General features: G+C 37.9%; 1 protein-coding gene across 6 annotated transcripts; it reads left to right on the top strand.

Annotated features, from left to right (window-relative positions):
- Positions 1 to 35: 35 nt before the first annotated feature.
- Positions 36 to 17857, top strand: stom (stomatin). Of its 6 annotated transcripts, XM_077585810.1 has the most exons (9): positions 70 to 175; positions 426 to 490; positions 3077 to 3106; positions 4417 to 4526; positions 5348 to 5420; positions 9322 to 9404; positions 10974 to 11177; positions 13492 to 13626; positions 14792 to 17857. In XM_077585810.1, the coding sequence occupies exons 4-9, from the start codon at positions 4485 to 4487 to the stop codon at positions 14978 to 14980; spliced, it is 726 nt and encodes a 241-aa protein (XP_077441936.1). In that variant the 5' UTR covers positions 70 to 175; positions 426 to 490; positions 3077 to 3106; positions 4417 to 4484; the 3' UTR covers positions 14981 to 17857. The 6 variants fall into 6 exon arrangements, with proteins under 6 accessions (XP_077441934.1, XP_077441936.1, XP_077441935.1 ...); XM_077585808.1 differs by lacking the exon at positions 3077 to 3106 and having other exon boundaries at positions 36 to 175; positions 406 to 490; XM_077585809.1 differs by lacking the exon at positions 3077 to 3106 and having other exon boundaries at positions 73 to 175.
- Positions 17858 to 17871: the final 14 nt, after the last annotated feature.

The raw sequence follows: 17871 nt of genomic DNA, 5'->3' as shown, positions 1-17871 counted from the left end.
CGTTCCATTCGATTGATCTACTTGATCTGTATTGCTCGTAATCCAGTCCATTATTTCCCAGCAACCTTGCTTACACTGATCCCTTTCACTATTGCTTGCCTTAGCACACAGGGTGATTTAAAGCAGTAAAGAGAGAAAAACAACATGAAGGATGGATATAAAGGTTGTGAAGAAAGTAAGTCTTTGTCACTTCTGGTAGCAACAATTAGTTGGTTTCCCATGCTACTACCAATTAGCTTGTCAGTAAGTCTGAAATGTGTTGAGGGCTTGAATATTACATTTATTATTTAATTTAAACATCAATTTAGGCTTGTCAAAGTTAAAAGTGTTAACTCATTGATTAATCACAAAAAAAATGGTGGCATTAATCATGTATTATCACAGATTAATCAATTTTGACCGCAGATGATCCTTTACCTTGACAGCGGATGGCTACGTTAAAGGAAGTGCAGGTTGTGTTTGAGCAAGGAACATAACTACATGCAATAAGGTAAAGCATTTAATAAATGTTTGCATATGAGATTCGGAATATTTGTTCGTCAAACTACTGGAGTTTTTTTGTTTCATTTTAAATTATGCAAGTAATTAACTGCTTAGAAAAATAGAAGGATGAGAGTGTGCCATTAAATGTCGAAAGAGTTAACACATAACAATTTAGCGGGCAAAAAAATGTTGATTAAAAAAACCTTTTTAATTAAGTGATTAATCAAAACTCTCAAATGTGATTAAACTGATTTAAAAATGTAATCCTTTGACAGCTCTAATTTAGGCACATATGTGCCCAAGTGTAATCTGTGTGACTTCAAAAGTATTTGGGAGCAAATTAGTTGTTGTGAGCCAAAGTCATGTCATTAGCCCCTATAAACTGAGCCACGACAGTGGTGGACCGCCACCCTTGAAAACAGATGGCATTCTTTGATGCTACTGTCCACCAATTATCCTGCAATTTCAGATGTTAAATTGATTTTTATCACAATAACAACTCCCCAAAGAGAACATTTTCTCTGTATTTTTTATTGAATAACTCCACAACTGTTTTTGCATAGTTTTGCATAGTTTTGCATGAACTGTAACAAAGTGTACATATCTTTCCTTTTTTTTAAATTAATGCTATAAACATACTTCTGATTGTAAACACTACATTTTTAATGTTGACTTTTTAAAGTTTTAAACAGTATTATAAGTCTATGTTAGCTGCTTGTGAAATTTTGTGCTCACGCCCTGCATTCGCTTACGTTCTGTGCATCTCATGCCCCCTTGTCCATAAAACCTAGTGACGCCCCTGGATGCAGGCAGGAGACCAGAAGGGTATGGAGCAATACATATCCTAATTTTTGACTTTCAGGCTGCGTGTTTTGGACGTCGCTACCAAAACCAAATCAATCATAAATAGATCATAATTGTGCCATAACCACACAAAAACAACGAAAGCCGTTAAAGATGATAAATCATTGTTAATTTAGGCATTCTTAACATTATGTTGAAGTAATTGGGAGATTTTTTTTTTTTTAAAGCTATTAAAACAGAATTCTCGAGTCTAGTCTAGATTTTTAAACTAGTGAGAATTCCAAACTACTCATTAGCTTGATATATTTTCCCGGGTGGCCTTTATATATTTATATAGCTTTGGCGCAGACAGGAACTCGTGTGTCAGTGCACCTTCTAGTCCGCGTGTAGGGAAAAATCAAGCAGCGCCACTACGGATATAACCATCGCCCGTGTTGTGTAAAATCCTCTTCTCTCCTGGTATTATAATTTTTTGTAAAATTCGCAATGGAGAACGAAGATTTGTCATTGAAAGCTCAAAAAAGGCGAGAACGTCAAGCAGGTAACACTCGTAGACGACACAGCATATGTTAACATTATTTTTCCTTGTGTTTGTGCAGCGGGCGCGTCACAACGTATCCATTTTTGAACGCAGAAAAGCTAAAAATCTATTATTTGCAATATCACAACTCGTCGTCTGGCATTATCATTATTAAAAAATAAATTAAAAAAGGTGCTAAATTCGCCATGAGGTTTCCCAAAGCTAGCAAAAGCCAATGCTATAAACTAAGCTAATAAAGGCGAGCTGCAAGCTCAGAGTGTCGCGAGACTCTCCGTGCAAGTTAACTGCGCAGACGTAACGTACTCTTAATAATTCCATGTAATTAACCACCCTTTGATTTCAAGCGCAAACTGCTATGACGCGATAGTCGCGAGTTTATGTTCATTGAAATTGCTGTGTGTGAGTGAGGCAGTAAGTCCACACAAACTTTACACTGAAAGCATGTACCGTAATGTTTCGTCATTACCTATCTCATTTGGACGTATGCATGATGCCAAGATCATCTAGGATAGGTTGACTTCCTTTAGATATACAGTACAGTAAACCCCAGCCTATTCACAAATGCACATTTCAGTTGTTTTTATTTTCTGTGGGAACCTGTTGGCCGAGTACTACGCAGCAGTAAAATGATATCGTGCCCGACGATTTTTCTGGGATCTACAAACTGAAAATCGTCGTTACAATGACGAAAGAATTAACTACACACAACCTGCCTTGTCTGAAACTGTGAAAGAAGAAAGAGGTTTAGTACAAACAACGAAGAGTCAAAGCAACTCTGTCATGTAACAAGCATGCAATACAGTAGCAACATATTTTAACAGTTTGAGAGCACCTTATCTAAACAGAACCTTTCCTCAGCTATTCCCTGAACGTCAAAGCCGTGGCAAATAGGAAAGTAGTACAGTAATTGGTGTCAAAGTATATTAAAATGATGCAGACTATAGCATCTTTGTGTTTATTAAGGTTCGAGTTTTTTTCCACATGTGCTTGCACTTTTGGTGCATTTTTACCAAAATGAAACCATTTGTAAGTCATTTGTTTTGTGTTTCAAATTATATTAAATAAGTTTGGCGTCATAGTTTGTGGTAGCGCAGTTAAGAGACAATTGCTTAAGAAAAAATATGTAGGTTTCGTTTTCCTATAGGGTTCGTTTCATATCCCTGTGAATCGCCAGGGTTTACTGTACAGTATATTCTTATTGTGCAACTTGGATCAAATGGTGTTTTTGACCTTTAACTTTGTCTGTAGGTCCAAGCAGCGCGTTACATGATGCAGAAGGTATTGCATCCGATCACACCCTTTGAATCAATGCATGCCAACAGGTTTTGAAGTGGAAGTGAAAAATGGCTTTGAAGGGTAGTGGCTAATAATGCTAAGCGAGTGATCCATGAATGGGAACGTGTAGTACAAGATGATGGCAAATCAATGACAGCGGTTCAATTGCATGACACAAGAATCCTCCTTTAAAAAAAAAAGAAAAAAAAAGTGCATTAATATATTGACAATTTCTGTGGCTCCATAATCAATCACTAATCTACGCTGATTGTAGTTAGTAAATATTTGCATTAACAAGTACATTGCATGTTGTTCGTAACCTCGAAATGTCGTAATTATTATAGTATCCGTGCCAATAGTGTATATCTGCACAGTACTTGGTACTTGTAAAAAAAAATCTTCAATAGTACACAAATGAACCATATGATAAGCCTGACGCATACTAGTTTGACACGGATGGCAATGATTTTAGGAAACTGCAAATTACTGTATTCTCTGTAAATGGTGTGAAGCAAGCGACGGTGTGGTAAAGTATCACTAACGTTTTCCTGTCACAATTTATTTTATAACTTGGTATTATTCCCAAAAAGCAGTCTTAACACATTGGACTCTGTATTCGTGCCCAATGCAAGTCTGGTACAAAGCCCGGTCAATTGTGCCGTTGTGGGTGTGAACACAATCATCTTGCTTTACAGCCAATGGAAGCAGCTCTTCTCATTCCATTTCAATTTGGTGTGAGAGAGTCTCGCAGTCTTTGACATGGCAGGAGCAGAAACCAATTTACTGGACTCCATTCAGTTGATTGAAGCTAGCAAAGTGTATTTTTATGTAACCACAAGCAGACATTCATGACAATCAGACAATCTCATGTTACCGATGTGAAGGAGATGTCAGACAATATTGTTACTCATGGTGTTTTGTGCCATACTTTGTTGGGGTACATCCGCAGTAATCACAAAGCAGTCCCGGTTTATTTGATGCAGTTTGTTGAAGGCCTTAAAGTTGAGCTAGTTACCACAGAGGAGTGAGTACTGCAGATTTTCACATTGAAAACTGCCGAATTTAGGGCGTCCTCGGTTTACAATTGAGTACCTTTCTTGTGTTGTGACATAATGCAGTATTCTTAAACTGCTACACAATCTAGTTTCACCTCAAAATATCATCAGTACAGCAACTAGAGCATAAATACAAAACAATCAAATCATCTGTGTGCCGTAACCTCAAATTGTTGTATTGCAGGGCCATCATAAACCGAGGACCCCCCGTGTATCGGCATGAAAATAACGGCTGTGTGTCAATTTTTTCTCTTCTAGCCTTGGAGAGCGAAGACCATGACATTGGCTTCTGTGGCTGGACGTTGGTGTTGTTGTCTCTTATACTCATGATCGTCACACTGCCTCTCTCCATTTGGATGTGCATCAAGGTCAAGTTTGTTTGACGGCATGCATTATGCTGCTTCTATGTCTTGTCGTTAATGTTTTAATGCAATCTTCCTATTACATTTGCCATCCCTCTTTCCTCATTTCTCCCTTTTTCCATCTAAAAAACATGAGACGCTAACTAGCAAACTGTCAGACTCCCTCTTTTGTCTCCTTCTGTTGGTCATTGTTAGTTTTCATTTTTCTGGGACGGGTTTGTTTTTACATACTTGGCCAATAAATCGAATTCGGATTAAAAGCTGGTAATCCTTTGTCTCAGTGAATCGATGAACTGTTGACCTACCTGTTTACATGATATCAATTAACTCATTCACTGCCATTGACGGCTATAGACGTCAAAAATTCATTTGAATTATTTCTATTAGTTTTCCACTTTTTCTTAAAACTTAAAAAATATATTTTTTTATTGTACATGTAGAACACAGTTAATTATTGAAGTCATGTAATTAATTACAATTAAAAATGTTATTCACCTGACGCGATTTAAAAAAAAAAAAAAAAAAAAAGAAAGAAAAGATTATAAAAAATTAGGGGCGTCAGGCGATGAAAATGTTAATTGTAATTAATCGCATGACTTCACTAGTTAACTCACGATTAATCACAAATTTTATATCTGTTCTAAATGTACAATAAAAAAAATTATAGATTTTCACACTCTTGTTAACGAAAGTGGAAAAAAATGTTAAACTAATAAAAATAGTTCAAATGAATTTTTGACGTCTGTAGCCGTCAATGGCAGTGAATGAGTTAGGAGTTGCCAAAGGCAGCTGTACAAGCTGATTGCGCGCTCTGCCTCTGCACACAGATTGTGAAGGAGTATGAGAGAGCCATTATTTTCCGCCTAGGACGCCTTCTACGAGGAGGAGCCAAAGGACCAGGTTGGAAAATACTTTGGTGTGATGTATACAATACTTGTTGTACACTGACTACTGCTTTAGTGCTTTGGCGCCATCCTGTGGCATCTTTGTGCAAAGAATATTGAAACAATGGAAGGAGCTTTATTTAGTCAGACCATTTTCACTGTTGGCGGCGTGGCTCAATCCCTATACCCTGTGATGAAAAGGGTTTAGCATACAGTACAGTATGTCCATTGGTATGCACTTGAATCCGTTTGCCTGTAGGTCCAAAAAGCCGTGTATGTAGAATATGAAAAAGTGCAGGAAACTTGTCGTGGCTAATTTGCGAATGCGGAGAGACCCCAGGGATTTTTTTTTTGTTTTTTAGTGTACTAGAATAAAGTGTTATTTCACATCCACTACAATAGGTGGCACTAGCGATCCCATTGTCCTAGCAAGCGCAAGGAATATTAGCTCCTCTGGAGAGGCCTACTTATAGCAAAATTATAGACTAATGATACAGTACTATTTATAGTCGCGGTGTTGAGGGCGGGGGGGGCAAAATATTTTTCTTCCTCCTGGAGTAGGTGGGAAAAAAAATACTTGAAATGCACTGGTTTAGTCTTCAGAACAAAATGTGTATCTCATTTGGAATAAGTGAGCTATTACTTTTCTCAGCCAAACACTCATCAGTTTTGAAGTGTTGGACTTTTTCCTGTGCAACATCGCAAGTGATTTAATGGACAGAACAGCCACAATGAAATAGCCACACAGTATGTATGTCACTTTTCTTTTGCACAATACCAGCTCGGCTCAGCTGTACTTACTTGCTTTTGTTTTAGGGTGGCTTTAAAAAAAAAAAAAAAAAGTCCGCTAAGGATTTTAATTGAGCCGAGACTGAAGGCAGCTGAAAAAGGCCCACCAAGTTAAGATGACGGAGTATCCAGAGCTAATGTATAACAGTAGCGAGGTAATGATTGAAGGTGTGTTAAGAACAAATAGTGTTTGTGTGAGAACAAATAATAGGGATGGACCGATACCAGGTATCATAACTGTCCGATACCCGCAAGACCCTCTTGTGGCCGTTTTACGATCAGGAACAAGAAATGTGAAATGAGAAGAATAGAAGAAGAAAAAAAGAATTTCATGAAATTTTAGGGAAAATTCTATATTTGTATTTATAGCTTTTTCTTTAAAATGATCAGTCATTGGGTTGTTTTATTTTATGCCTTAAAAGTGGTACCAGTAGTTGGTATTGTTTTTTGGTTTTGGTGACCACTGAATACTCAATGGTTGGGTACTCATACTGGTATTGGTCTGACAAAAAAAATGATATTGAACAGCCCCATTAATGTGTACCATACGTACATTGTATGAAGGGAGTGTTATGGTAATCTGCGATGTATTAATCAATGACATAGTCAATAAATGTATTTCTTTGACATTTCAACACGGGAAGATGGCGTCCCTGGGCATTTGCACTTTATGTGTGAGGGAATTGCAGTTAGCAATTAGTTGCAACAGAATGAGTTTGCAGTTGTTTTACGGCTCGACGTGCTGCAGGGAGCTGGTGGTGTCCTGTGGGACGAATGAGCGGCTGGTCCCGGGGAAAACAGCTTCATGATTTAAAAGATGGCTGCAGATTGAAGGCGGAACCGAGCCCGATCCGTTCAATCTGCGGCGCCAGTCGGGTTGATTTAATTTCGGACACAAATAGGCTCGTGTAGCAACGGTTGCCGGGTTGCTCACAGACTTGTGCGGTGACATTGTAAACCCGAAAAAGGGGGGGAATAAAGCTACTTGGATCTAAAGACAGAGGAGCGCCTTTTCCAAAAGCACATTTCGAACAAAACAAAAAAAAAGTCACAATTGAGTGTAAAAACGTACACAACGAACACAGGAATTGTCAGGCTAGTAAAAGGTCCAATTGTACAGCCTAAACAAAAACAGGAATCCTGGTAGACATCCTTGGCACAAATCCAAAACTGAAACAATACGCCCCTCCTCAAAGTGCATCCTGCAATGACATTCACCAGGGCCTCATTTTATGTGTTGCCATATGTCTGCCAGCGCTGTTTGACTTATAGATGCAGTCATAAATCTGAAAACACTGATGGGACTGTCTATTCTTTTCTTGTAAGACGAGGTATTTGTTGAGGAAAAATACAGGCTCCCACGAGAAACTATTTGCATACATCTCATAGCTCACTGTCTCCTCATCTTTGATTTGTTATTTTACTGCAGCTAATAAAAAATAAAAAAAAAACAGGGAGTGTCCTCTTAAAAAATGGTGAAATTGGACTCCCCGAAGTGTCTGGGGACGCCATTTGTGACGGCATGGGTAATAATAGCTCTCTGCCAGCAAATCTCACAATCCTGGGGGTGTTGTGGTTTGTGTGTGTGTGTGTGTGTGCCTCAACTAAATTCAGCACTTGGTTCCGTGTAATGTCCCCCTTAACCTCAGTCACGCAATCAGGCTGTGGCACAACATAATATGCATTTTTTGTTTTTTCGAATCTGTTCCGGCTTGTTCAGCCAGTTTGCCTGTAAATGTAGCGAGTTTGTATATGAAACATTTGGTGTTGCTGAGAAGAAAACAAAACACTTAAAGGGGAAGTCAGCGCTAAACATTTCTTGACAATAATATGTTATGTTATATGTGACCTCACTAGTCTAAACATGACATTCTGATTAATATTACATTTGTGGAATATGAGTTAGGCAGCTAAATCCAGCAGTTTTTAGCCATCTCAGGGGGCGGCCATTTTGCCACTTCTGTCATCTGAAGATGACATCACAGTTGCTCAGGGCTCTGGCTACGACCAATCACAGCTGAGACCTGACAGAAAGCAGCAAAGTGGCCGCCTTCTAATATTGATAATAACAGATGGATTTTGCTGCTCATATTCCATTAACACAATATTAATAGGATTACCATATTTAGACTAGTGGGGCTGCGTAGAACATATTATTGTCAAGAAATTCTTTGGGGGTTGACTTCCCCTTAAACTCATTCACTCCCAGCCATTTTCACTGAAGCAACCCCCTTCGCTCCCGGCTGTTTTACTGGATCTTAACTGATTTTGCAAGGTTCGCAGAAGATTATGTTCTATTGCTATAATATGGATCCTACCAAAAGAAAGATTATAATCCCTTCTTTCATCAGGGAAAAAAGTATATTTGTATCTGTTTCCGTTTTGCAGCAATTAGCATTAGAATAGTGTATAGCTAAGTTTCATCATCATTTGTCTTAAACCTGGGCAAAAGAGCATGTTGCAACATGGGCCTGGCTGATCTCTTATACTCTTCTGCCACCTGCTGAACGTTTTTTTGTAATCACTACCATTGCTTTAAGTGACCTCTTCATGTCAGAAGCTGTATCAAAGACTTTTGTATGCGCTAGCATAATAAAAACGTATAAATAAATTAACTAAGTATTGAAAAACGTTTTTATATGTTTTTGGTTTGAATGAATTCAATTATTTTATCACTGGAATTTTACTTAATATCGCAACCTCGCAGTCTCTAAAGGTCACCTCAAGGCCATTATGCTTTTAATCTCAACTTGGCCTAAGGAAAGCCGTGGTTAGTATTTGCCGTCGGTTCCGATTTCCCCAGCTAAACATGCACTTCCTTAATTGAAAATGCAGGAGTGCTAAATGTTTGCATACCTAGCATTTCACTCAGGCACGTGCCAAGTATTGTTCGGCGCCCCCGCTGGTTGCTTGTGACTTGAAACGGGCCTTCTGAAAGCTGCAAATATTCACAGCTTTGCCCGACTGTCAGCACAGCTGCAGTTTTATAAAGCCTGCTTGACTTGGCCCGGCGCCAAGATTTCATTCATCCCGCCGGCTTCAAACATTTGTGAAGGCGCTCGCTTATTATTGTGTTTACCGCCGATGTAGTCTTTGCTAAGACTATTTGCATTCTTGTGATTCCACAGGTTTGTTCTTCATCTTGCCGTGCACTGACAGCTTTATTAACGTGGACATGCGCACCATCACCTTCGACATCCCGCCGCAAGAGGTACGACACGTGCGGTTGTGTTGACGCTAAACAAACGCATCCGCTGAGACTCAAAGGCTGTCAAAATTCGTTTGGAAAATTCCTCATTCAGCTCAAGAATATAAAAGACTATAAGCTTATAATGCATGGTTTTGTGCAGATTACCTTCTGGATGGTGCATCGTTGCAGACACATTTTGAGGATGTACATTTCAAAAGCACCATTAGTGGATGTTCCATCTCGGTTTCTTTACTGATTCTGTGCTCATCCAATCCCTTGACTAATTCAACCCGAAATAAAAAAAAAAGTCCTTCTGCAAGCCTAACCTTTTTCACCGACTCGTATTGATTGATGGTTTCACATACCTTTTTTTTTTTTTATAAAATAATTTCTCGTTAGAAATTGATCAAATACATTTTGTTTATTTATTTATATTCTAAATAGGAAAACAACCAAACACAATTAGCCTTTTAATCCCTTTGCTAAGTGGTTTTGTGGCTCTTATCTATGGAATGGTGCAACTTCCAGTGTGGAGTAAACTTTTTTTTTTAACTGTCAAATACTTTCAAACATATTTGTAAATACATTTAACTCATTCACTCCCAGCCATTTTCACTGAAGCAACCACCTTCTCTCCCGGCTGTCTTACTGGATTTCGACTGATTTTGCAAGGCCCACAGAACATTGTGTTCTATTGTTATAAAAACATGGAACCTACCAAAAGAAAGAATAGAGTCTCTCTTTTCATCAGGAAAAAAAAGCCGATTTGTATCTGTTTCCATTTTGCAGCAGTTAGCATTAGAATATAGCTACCTGTAAGTTTCATCATTATTCATAAACCTGTTGAAAACACTGGGAAAAAGAGTTTGTTGCAACATGCCCCTGGCTGGTCTCTTATACTCTGCTGCCACCTGCTGGCCGTTTTTTGTAATAACTACCATTGCTTTAAGCGACCTCTTCAGGTCAGAAGCTGCATCAAAGCCTTCTGTATATTCTAGCATTTGAAAAAAAATCATAAATAACGTATAAAATACATTTTTGGGAGTTTAGTACTAAGTATTTAAAAAAGTATTTATACATTTTTGGGTTTGAATGAGTTAAACATATTTAAATATGTTTGAACGTATTTCCATGTACGTTACAAATACGTTTACATATTTGCATATATGGTCGAACATACTTGCAGGCAAAATTTCCAAAAACTTTGTTCACTTTTTTCGCATTTTTTCACATAATGCAACCGGGATCCTGAAGGCAATATGCCATGGCATTATTGTTTAAAAAAAAAAATGCTGAACGGTGCTCATGCACTGCAAACATAGTAATAAATCATTAAAAAAAGATTTACTTACTTAATTTTCAAATGTAGCGTAGGAACGGAACTCTGCCGTAACTTGAGGACTCCCTGTATGTTAAAACATATTTGCCAGTCAAAAACGTTTACGCCAAAATGAAATAATAAATGTTAGAAAAAATCCTGGCGGATGCGTTTCCTTGCGTGTTACAATAAAAAGCACTTTATGTATCCTCCTCACACTCAACAATATCTTCCTGCCTGTTTTCCTGTTTGGTGCGTTCAAACCCTTGCAGGTATTGACCAAAGACTCGGTGACAGTGAGTGTGGATGGCGTGGTGTACTACCGGGTTCAGAATGCTACGCTGGCCGTGGCCAACATCACGAACGCTGATGCTGCGACACGCTTGTTGGCCCAGACCACACTGAGGAATGTTCTCGGTACCAAGAACCTGGCTGAGATCCTTTCCGACCGGGAAGAAATTGCACACAGCATGCAGGTAGAGCCGTCTTCATTCACAGTCTGCTTGCGTATTTCGTATCTACGACAACATAAATGCTCCAATCAGGAAATAGCTAGTCACTTGGGGGCCCAAACTCGGCCATGGGGCCCTAACATCTGTATTCTGCACTTAAAAATGGTTTTGAATGGTGTGGATTTGAGAATTGATTTCATGAGCTAGATAAAGTCTTTAAAATCCTTCCTGAGGATTACAACTAAATCATCTCACTGCTTTTGCTGTAATTGATAAGAACATTAATGAGCTTTTTCGATCGTTTACCATTTTGACCAATTGTATACGAACGTCTTTGTGATGAAAACAGTCGCTCTTGTCACTCTCCGCTTCTAATCCACTGTTCCGCTCAGATGAGATGTTGGAGTAGCCCTTTTTTTTTTTTTTGAGAAGGCAAAGGGGAGCATCGAAATGATCGTGATAGATTAAACATTTTTATTGTGTTGTGTGTGTGTGAATTAAGACTAAAACAAATATAATTGCTTTTATTTAAAGAAAACGTTTTTTTTTTTTTTTTCATGAGGCATTCGGAGGCCCCTAAAAATCTCAGGGCCTTAAGCAATCGCCTGTTTTTGCTTAATGGAAAGTCCGCCCCCGGCACTACTTTTAGCATGTGTTTACATACCCACTGTGGTCAGCTGCTATTTGAATTCAAATTGGAATGACCCAGAGCCCTTTCAGTTTGTGGACTTTACACAACAAATTCAGTCTACATCTACCCCCAAATGTTGTAAATGGAACCTGATCAAAATGGTTTGAGACATTTTTTTTATATTGATCTGCTTGAGTCCATGCAGAAGATTGAAGTAAGCAGACCTCTACAGGTGGATGATCACAGATTTGAACCCCAGTGCTATTATTGTACGGTTATTGGACAATAGTTTCAAACACCATATTAGAAAAAAGTCATTCATAACACTGGCCATATTTGTAATTGCCATCACATGTGAGGGGTTTGTGTTTCGTACACTAAAAAGAGGAGCCAAGTCGTTCTGTTGATGATGACTTGTACCAACTAGACAAACCCAAACATGTCCGTGTTTGGCAGAGGGTTCACAAGACTTCCAACGGCCCCGTCGCCAGTTTATACCCAGAGAGCCCCGCTCTCAGAATAACCTGCGCTTAATGTGTTCTTCTGGCGATTGAGTTCGTCAAGCAGCTGTTGCGGCAACATAGCACAACAGCGAGCCTATAGAAAACAATGGGAGGGTTCTAGTGGCCCCTTGCTTGCAACCACACTCTCGAGCTGCATGATTCAGCCGCAAGTGTCAATATTAAAGTGAACAAACTGCAATGAAGACAATTCACTAAGAGACAGCAGGTGATTCTGCATGTAGCGCACAGCTGTCCGTTTGCATCTGATTCATATCATTTATTCATACATTAACCCTGTGAATAATTTAATGTTAGTTTTCAGAGGCTGTTGGTTGAGCCATAAAATTCTCTCATAATCACGCTAATGTCATGTGTGTGTGTGTGTGTGTGTGTCACATAGTGTTGCTCCACAATGTATTGCACATTATTTGAACATCTGGCATTGCCAGTGATAAAAAGTCTGCGTTGTCTGAAAATGGATTTTAAAGATCTGCCCTCTGCTGCCATCATGTGGCCAAGAGTAGAATTGAGAGCTTCTGTATACACTAATGGTTCTTTTTTTTTCTTCTTCGTCAAAGATGATCACATTTCTATAGGAATTATTATTATTATTTTTACTGTTATTATTATTATTATTATCATCAATATTATTATTATTAATAATATTCTCTGCAAAGAATCAAAATTTATCCGACCATCTTCTAAATTTGGGTGTTTCCTCGAAAGATGTATAAGATGAAAATTTTATTTGAAAGCTTTGTTTTGTAGCACGCTGTTGCCGTGGCAATACGCCATTTGCATAGAAAATGATGCTGCTTTTAAAGGGCCTAAGCCGAAAACTCATGAAACTTTGTACACATATCAGGCCTGGCAAAAACATTTATATTTTAGAGAATTCTTGTGCCGTTTGTTAAAAGGAGTATCTTCTATAAATCAAAATATATATATATAAATATATATAAATTAAATAAATAAATAAAAAAACAGCACCCCTGGTTGAAAGTTTAACATAATATATCTACAAGCCCAAAAACTAAAAATGTTTATTTTGTAGCCATATGCTAAACCTAAAAAGAATTGTAACATTTTCAATTTTCTTTTAATATTGAGGGTCTAAACCTGAGACTTCACACACATAATCATATATTCCAGTTACCAGCAATACTAGAAACCCAACTTTTAATGCCTACCTGTGTCTCGTCAGTCCACCCTTGACGACGCTACTGACGACTGGGGTATCAAGGTGGAGCGAGTGGAGATCAAAGACGTCAAGCTGCCCCTGCAGCTCCAGAGAGCGATGGCGGCTGAGGCTGAGGCCACCCGGGAGGCCAGAGCCAAGGTATGCACTGCTAACATGAGACTGACTGTTGATGATCTAAAACAGGAGCGTCTTCATTTATTGTTTCTACCGGGTCTTAATAGGTCATCATTATGTTTGTGAAATTGTCATTTTCATGACCTTTTTGTCATGGTTAGTTGGTCAAGCTGTACGGAAGATTAAGTTTGGCAGGATTCTCACTTTGACTTTAAAGAGAGAATTCTGACTTTAATCTTAGAATTCAGACTTTGCGAATTCTGACTTTATTCTCAGAATTTTCACTTTTAAGTGAGAATTGTCACAATTTTCACTCAAGTGAGAATTCTGACTTTAATCTTAGAATTCAGACTTTGCGAATTCTGACTTTATTCTCAGAATTCTCACTTTTAAGTGAGAATTGTCACAATTTTCACTCTAAAGTGAGAATTCTGACTTTAATCTCAGAATTCTGACTGTGACAATAATAGTAGCATTAACTCTTTGACTGCCAAAACCGTTAAATAACGTTTAGTAAAATCCTATGGAGGAGTGCCAAAGACGTTAAAAGACGTTTGTTTCAAAACAGAGGTGAAACTAACCATTTTCTATTGTTGATTACTGAAAAACGGAATAAGGTAGAAGCAAACTTTTTTTTTCTGATGAAAGATGAGAGTCCAATCTTTCATTTGGTAGTATGTGTGTTTCCATAGTCCAAACACATAATTTTCTGTGGACCTTGAAATATCAGTCAAAATGCTTAAATCGACTGGCACCCACGGCATCCCTTTTCTGAAAACGTCTGGCAGTCAAAGAGTTAATAAAGTCAAAATTTTTACTTTATTCTCAGAATTCGAGATTTAAGTCAGAATTCGAGATTAAAGTCAGGATTCGAGATTAAAGTCAGAATTCTCACTTTAAAGGCAGAATTCTGAGAATAAAGAGAATAGTCAGAATCCCGCCAACCTTTTTTTTTCCTCTTCACTGGCCCTAATCCTCTTCCGTAAAGCTGTGATTAACCAAGTTTCTCATTACGATTTTTTTTTAAATTCAATTTCTCAACACTTGATGCCAGGTGAGGTTGCAGACTAGTTTTAGAATAAATAAAAAAGTTGAGTGAGTCTAATTATTGTACAAATGACCAAAGATGGAAACTGGACCAACTTGAAAATAGATCTAGAGGATATAAATCCTGGCGTGCCCCTCCCAGGTTATCGCCGCCGAGGGCGAGATGAACGCCTCGAGGGCGCTGAAGGAGGCGTCGCTGGTGATCGCCGAGTCGCCGTCCGCCCTGCAGCTGCGCTACCTGCAGACCCTCAACACCATCGCCGCCGAAAAGAACTCCACCATCATCTTCCCTCTGCCTCTGGAGATGATGCAAGGCTTCATCAAACGCTAAGCATCCATCACCTTGAAACATCCACGCGACACGCATTTGCATCGAAAACATGTGGAAGTGACCTTAACGCTCATACGCATATTTTTAATGTAATGCCTGATGCTGCAGTTTTGCTGCAACCACTGCCAGTGTCCATTTTAGTTTAGTTACAAGGTTTAAATTCGCGATATGTTTTGTTTTTTGTTTTTTTTACATGCACTGTGTTTTTGTCATTGCATGTTTATACTAACGTGTTCACGCATCCTCACTTTCAAACATGTAAGTACACACCCAAAGGAAATTGCAAAAGATAACGGACAAGTTATTTTCAACACATTTTGCAAATGAGTAGCTACTCTGAACATAAAAAGTAGTTTATAATGAAAATTAACTCAAGCATTTTACACCACAGTGCCACCTGCTGGAAGTCGTTCAGCCTTAATGCACAACTCTTGTCACCTTTTGAGTATTTTTACTCATTCACTGACTTTGACGGTTATAGATGTCAAAATTTATTTCAATTTCAATTAGTTTTTCCCACTTTTGAAAAAAAATACTGTACATTTAGAACAGATATATAAAATTTGTGATTTATTGTGAGTTAACTAGTGTAATCATGCGATTAAATATGAAAAAAATTATGTCCCAAATGTTTAATAATATTTTCTTTTTTTTTGTCCCAAATTTTTTAATAATCTTTTATAAAAAAAAAAAAAAAAAAGATTATTAAACATTTGGGACATAATTTTATTTTATTTTTTAAGAAAAGATTATTAAAAATTTGTGACATAATTTTTTTCATATTTAATCACATGATTACACTAGTTGACTCTTGATTAATCAAAACGTTTATATCTGTTCTAAATGTACAATAAAAAAATGTCTAGGTTTTCATCCTCTTGTTAACAAAAGTGGGAAAAATGTTAAACTAATAGAAATAGTTCAAATGAATTTTTGACGTCTATAGCCGTCAATGGCAGTAATTGAGTTAAATACAATGCAATGGATCCTTAATCGGTGATCTATAACTGGAGGAGTTCAAATAAAATAAAATAAATATTTCACTCCTTAAAAAAAGAAATGAAAAGGTGACATCCATCCATTTTCTTAACCGCTTATTCCTCACAAGGGTCGCGGGGGTGCTGGAGCCTATCCCAGCTGGCTTCGGGCAGTAGGCGGGGTACACCCTCAACTGGTTGCCAGCCAATCGCAGGGCACACAGAGACGAACAACCATCACACTCACAATCACACCTAGGGACAATTTAGAGTGCTCAATTAACCGGCCGTGCATGTCTTTGGAATGTGGGAAAAAATCGGAGCACCCGGAGAAAACCCACACGGGCACGGGGAGAACATACTAACTCCACCCAGGAAGGCCGAAGCCCGGACTCGATCTCACGTCCTTTGCACTGGGAGGCGGACGTGCTAAGCCACCGTCAGCCACCGTGCCGTGAAAAGAGGACAGAAAGAAGTAAAACTTGTAATGTCTGCCGCTGACCAACACAAACTGATCAACACAAAATGAATGGCAGCAAGCAGTCAAGACGTTTCCAACATATAAATATACATAGCATGATTTCATGCTATGTATATTTATTTTAGTCATTGTACTTTTATTTAAAAAAAATTTAAAAATAAAATTACAGATAGATTGAGATGATTTGGTTTTACAATCCAGATTGTTCCACAAACTGTCACCTTTTGTTCTGTGTTAAAAATATAGATTCCTCTTCATTTATACTCACTTTCCCTTTTTTTTAAAAAAAATCTGATTTGCATTTTATTTGGTAAAATTTCATACATTATTTTAAGGATGTTGTACTCCATCAATTCATTACATTTTTAAGATTTTAGTTGTATAAATATTGTTTCATACTAACCCAAATGAGTTATTCAAATATAGAGAGAATTTAGAGATGGAGAATTTGAAGCGTGCCGCAAAAAAAATATTTAGTTGTCACTACTAAAGTTACAATTACAGTCCAACCTAGAGATGACTCCCATAATACCGTATTATCTAGATGATCATATTTTAAGTCATGTGAGTGGATTCCTTGCAATTTAGTCAAGCCATACGTGTATAATAAGAGTATTCATTCATGGGTACGACAGGTCCCTTAGAATGCTCCCTTCGAAACAAAAAGCCTTAACTGACCGTCACGGATTTATTTTGACACTTTTCTATGCAGTTTCAAACGTAGCTTAAGAGTTTATACGTATCTATGTTGCTTTCAAAACAAAAGGTATTTAGTCAGACAATTCATCTCGTGGAGCCAAATAGTCATAAGAGCTTTTTAATTGTCTTTTAAATGTGATGTGACCCATAGCTAGCTGTTACATTATGGAGTGAATTACTAGCTCAATAGCTTTACTAAAAACATTCAGGTGTGCGCGCATGTGCTTTTCTACGCAAGTGTATTCAAATTTCGCTTTGAAAAGTTACATTACCCTATACGGTATATACACGTTGCTATAGTAACCATCATGTTGTCACACTGCTACTGTTACGTTTTGTTGTTGAAAAGTCGAATCAGATGTTTTCCCGCTCAAACAGCATTTGTCCCGATGATGTGCTATTGATGGAAACAAAAACACTATCTGCTGTCATCTTGACCTTATTAATGTAAAGATAAATGCTGTAACGTGTTCATTTACGTTAAGTGAAAACATACTGTACTGTCATGGATTTTGCTTTTCATGAGGAAAGCTAGTAAATTGTGCACTGTATGTTTTTATGGCAAGTATGTTTTGTTTGCCTTTCTGTCCAGTATTCATAATTGAAGACTGTTCTGATCCCAAAGCTGGAAATGAAGTGCCCGGCCATTTTTGTGTCCATTTTATCCTCACCATACATATGCAGTATATTGAAAACATTATTAAATCTTGTTAATCAAGAGATTTGGATTCATT

Source organism: Vanacampus margaritifer, chromosome 14 (genome assembly GCF_051991255.1).
Source record: "Vanacampus margaritifer isolate UIUO_Vmar chromosome 14, RoL_Vmar_1.0, whole genome shotgun sequence".
Lineage (NCBI taxonomy): Eukaryota > Metazoa > Chordata > Actinopteri > Syngnathiformes > Syngnathidae > Vanacampus > Vanacampus margaritifer.
The sequence above is the reverse complement of the archived record's forward strand: the minus strand, read 5'-3'. Positions and strand labels throughout refer to the sequence as shown.

Coding starts and splice junctions, on each gene's coding strand:
- stom (XM_077585805.1), top strand. CDS start 1,774: ATGGAGAACGAAGATTTGTCATTGAAAGCTCAAAAAAGGCGAGAACGT. Junction 4,527..5,347: donor CCATTTGGATGTGCATCAAG/GTCAAGTTTGTT, acceptor CTCTGCACACAG/ATTGTGAAGGAGTATGAGAG. Junction 9,405..10,973: donor TCGACATCCCGCCGCAAGAG/GTACGACACGTG, acceptor AAACCCTTGCAG/GTATTGACCAAAGACTCGGT.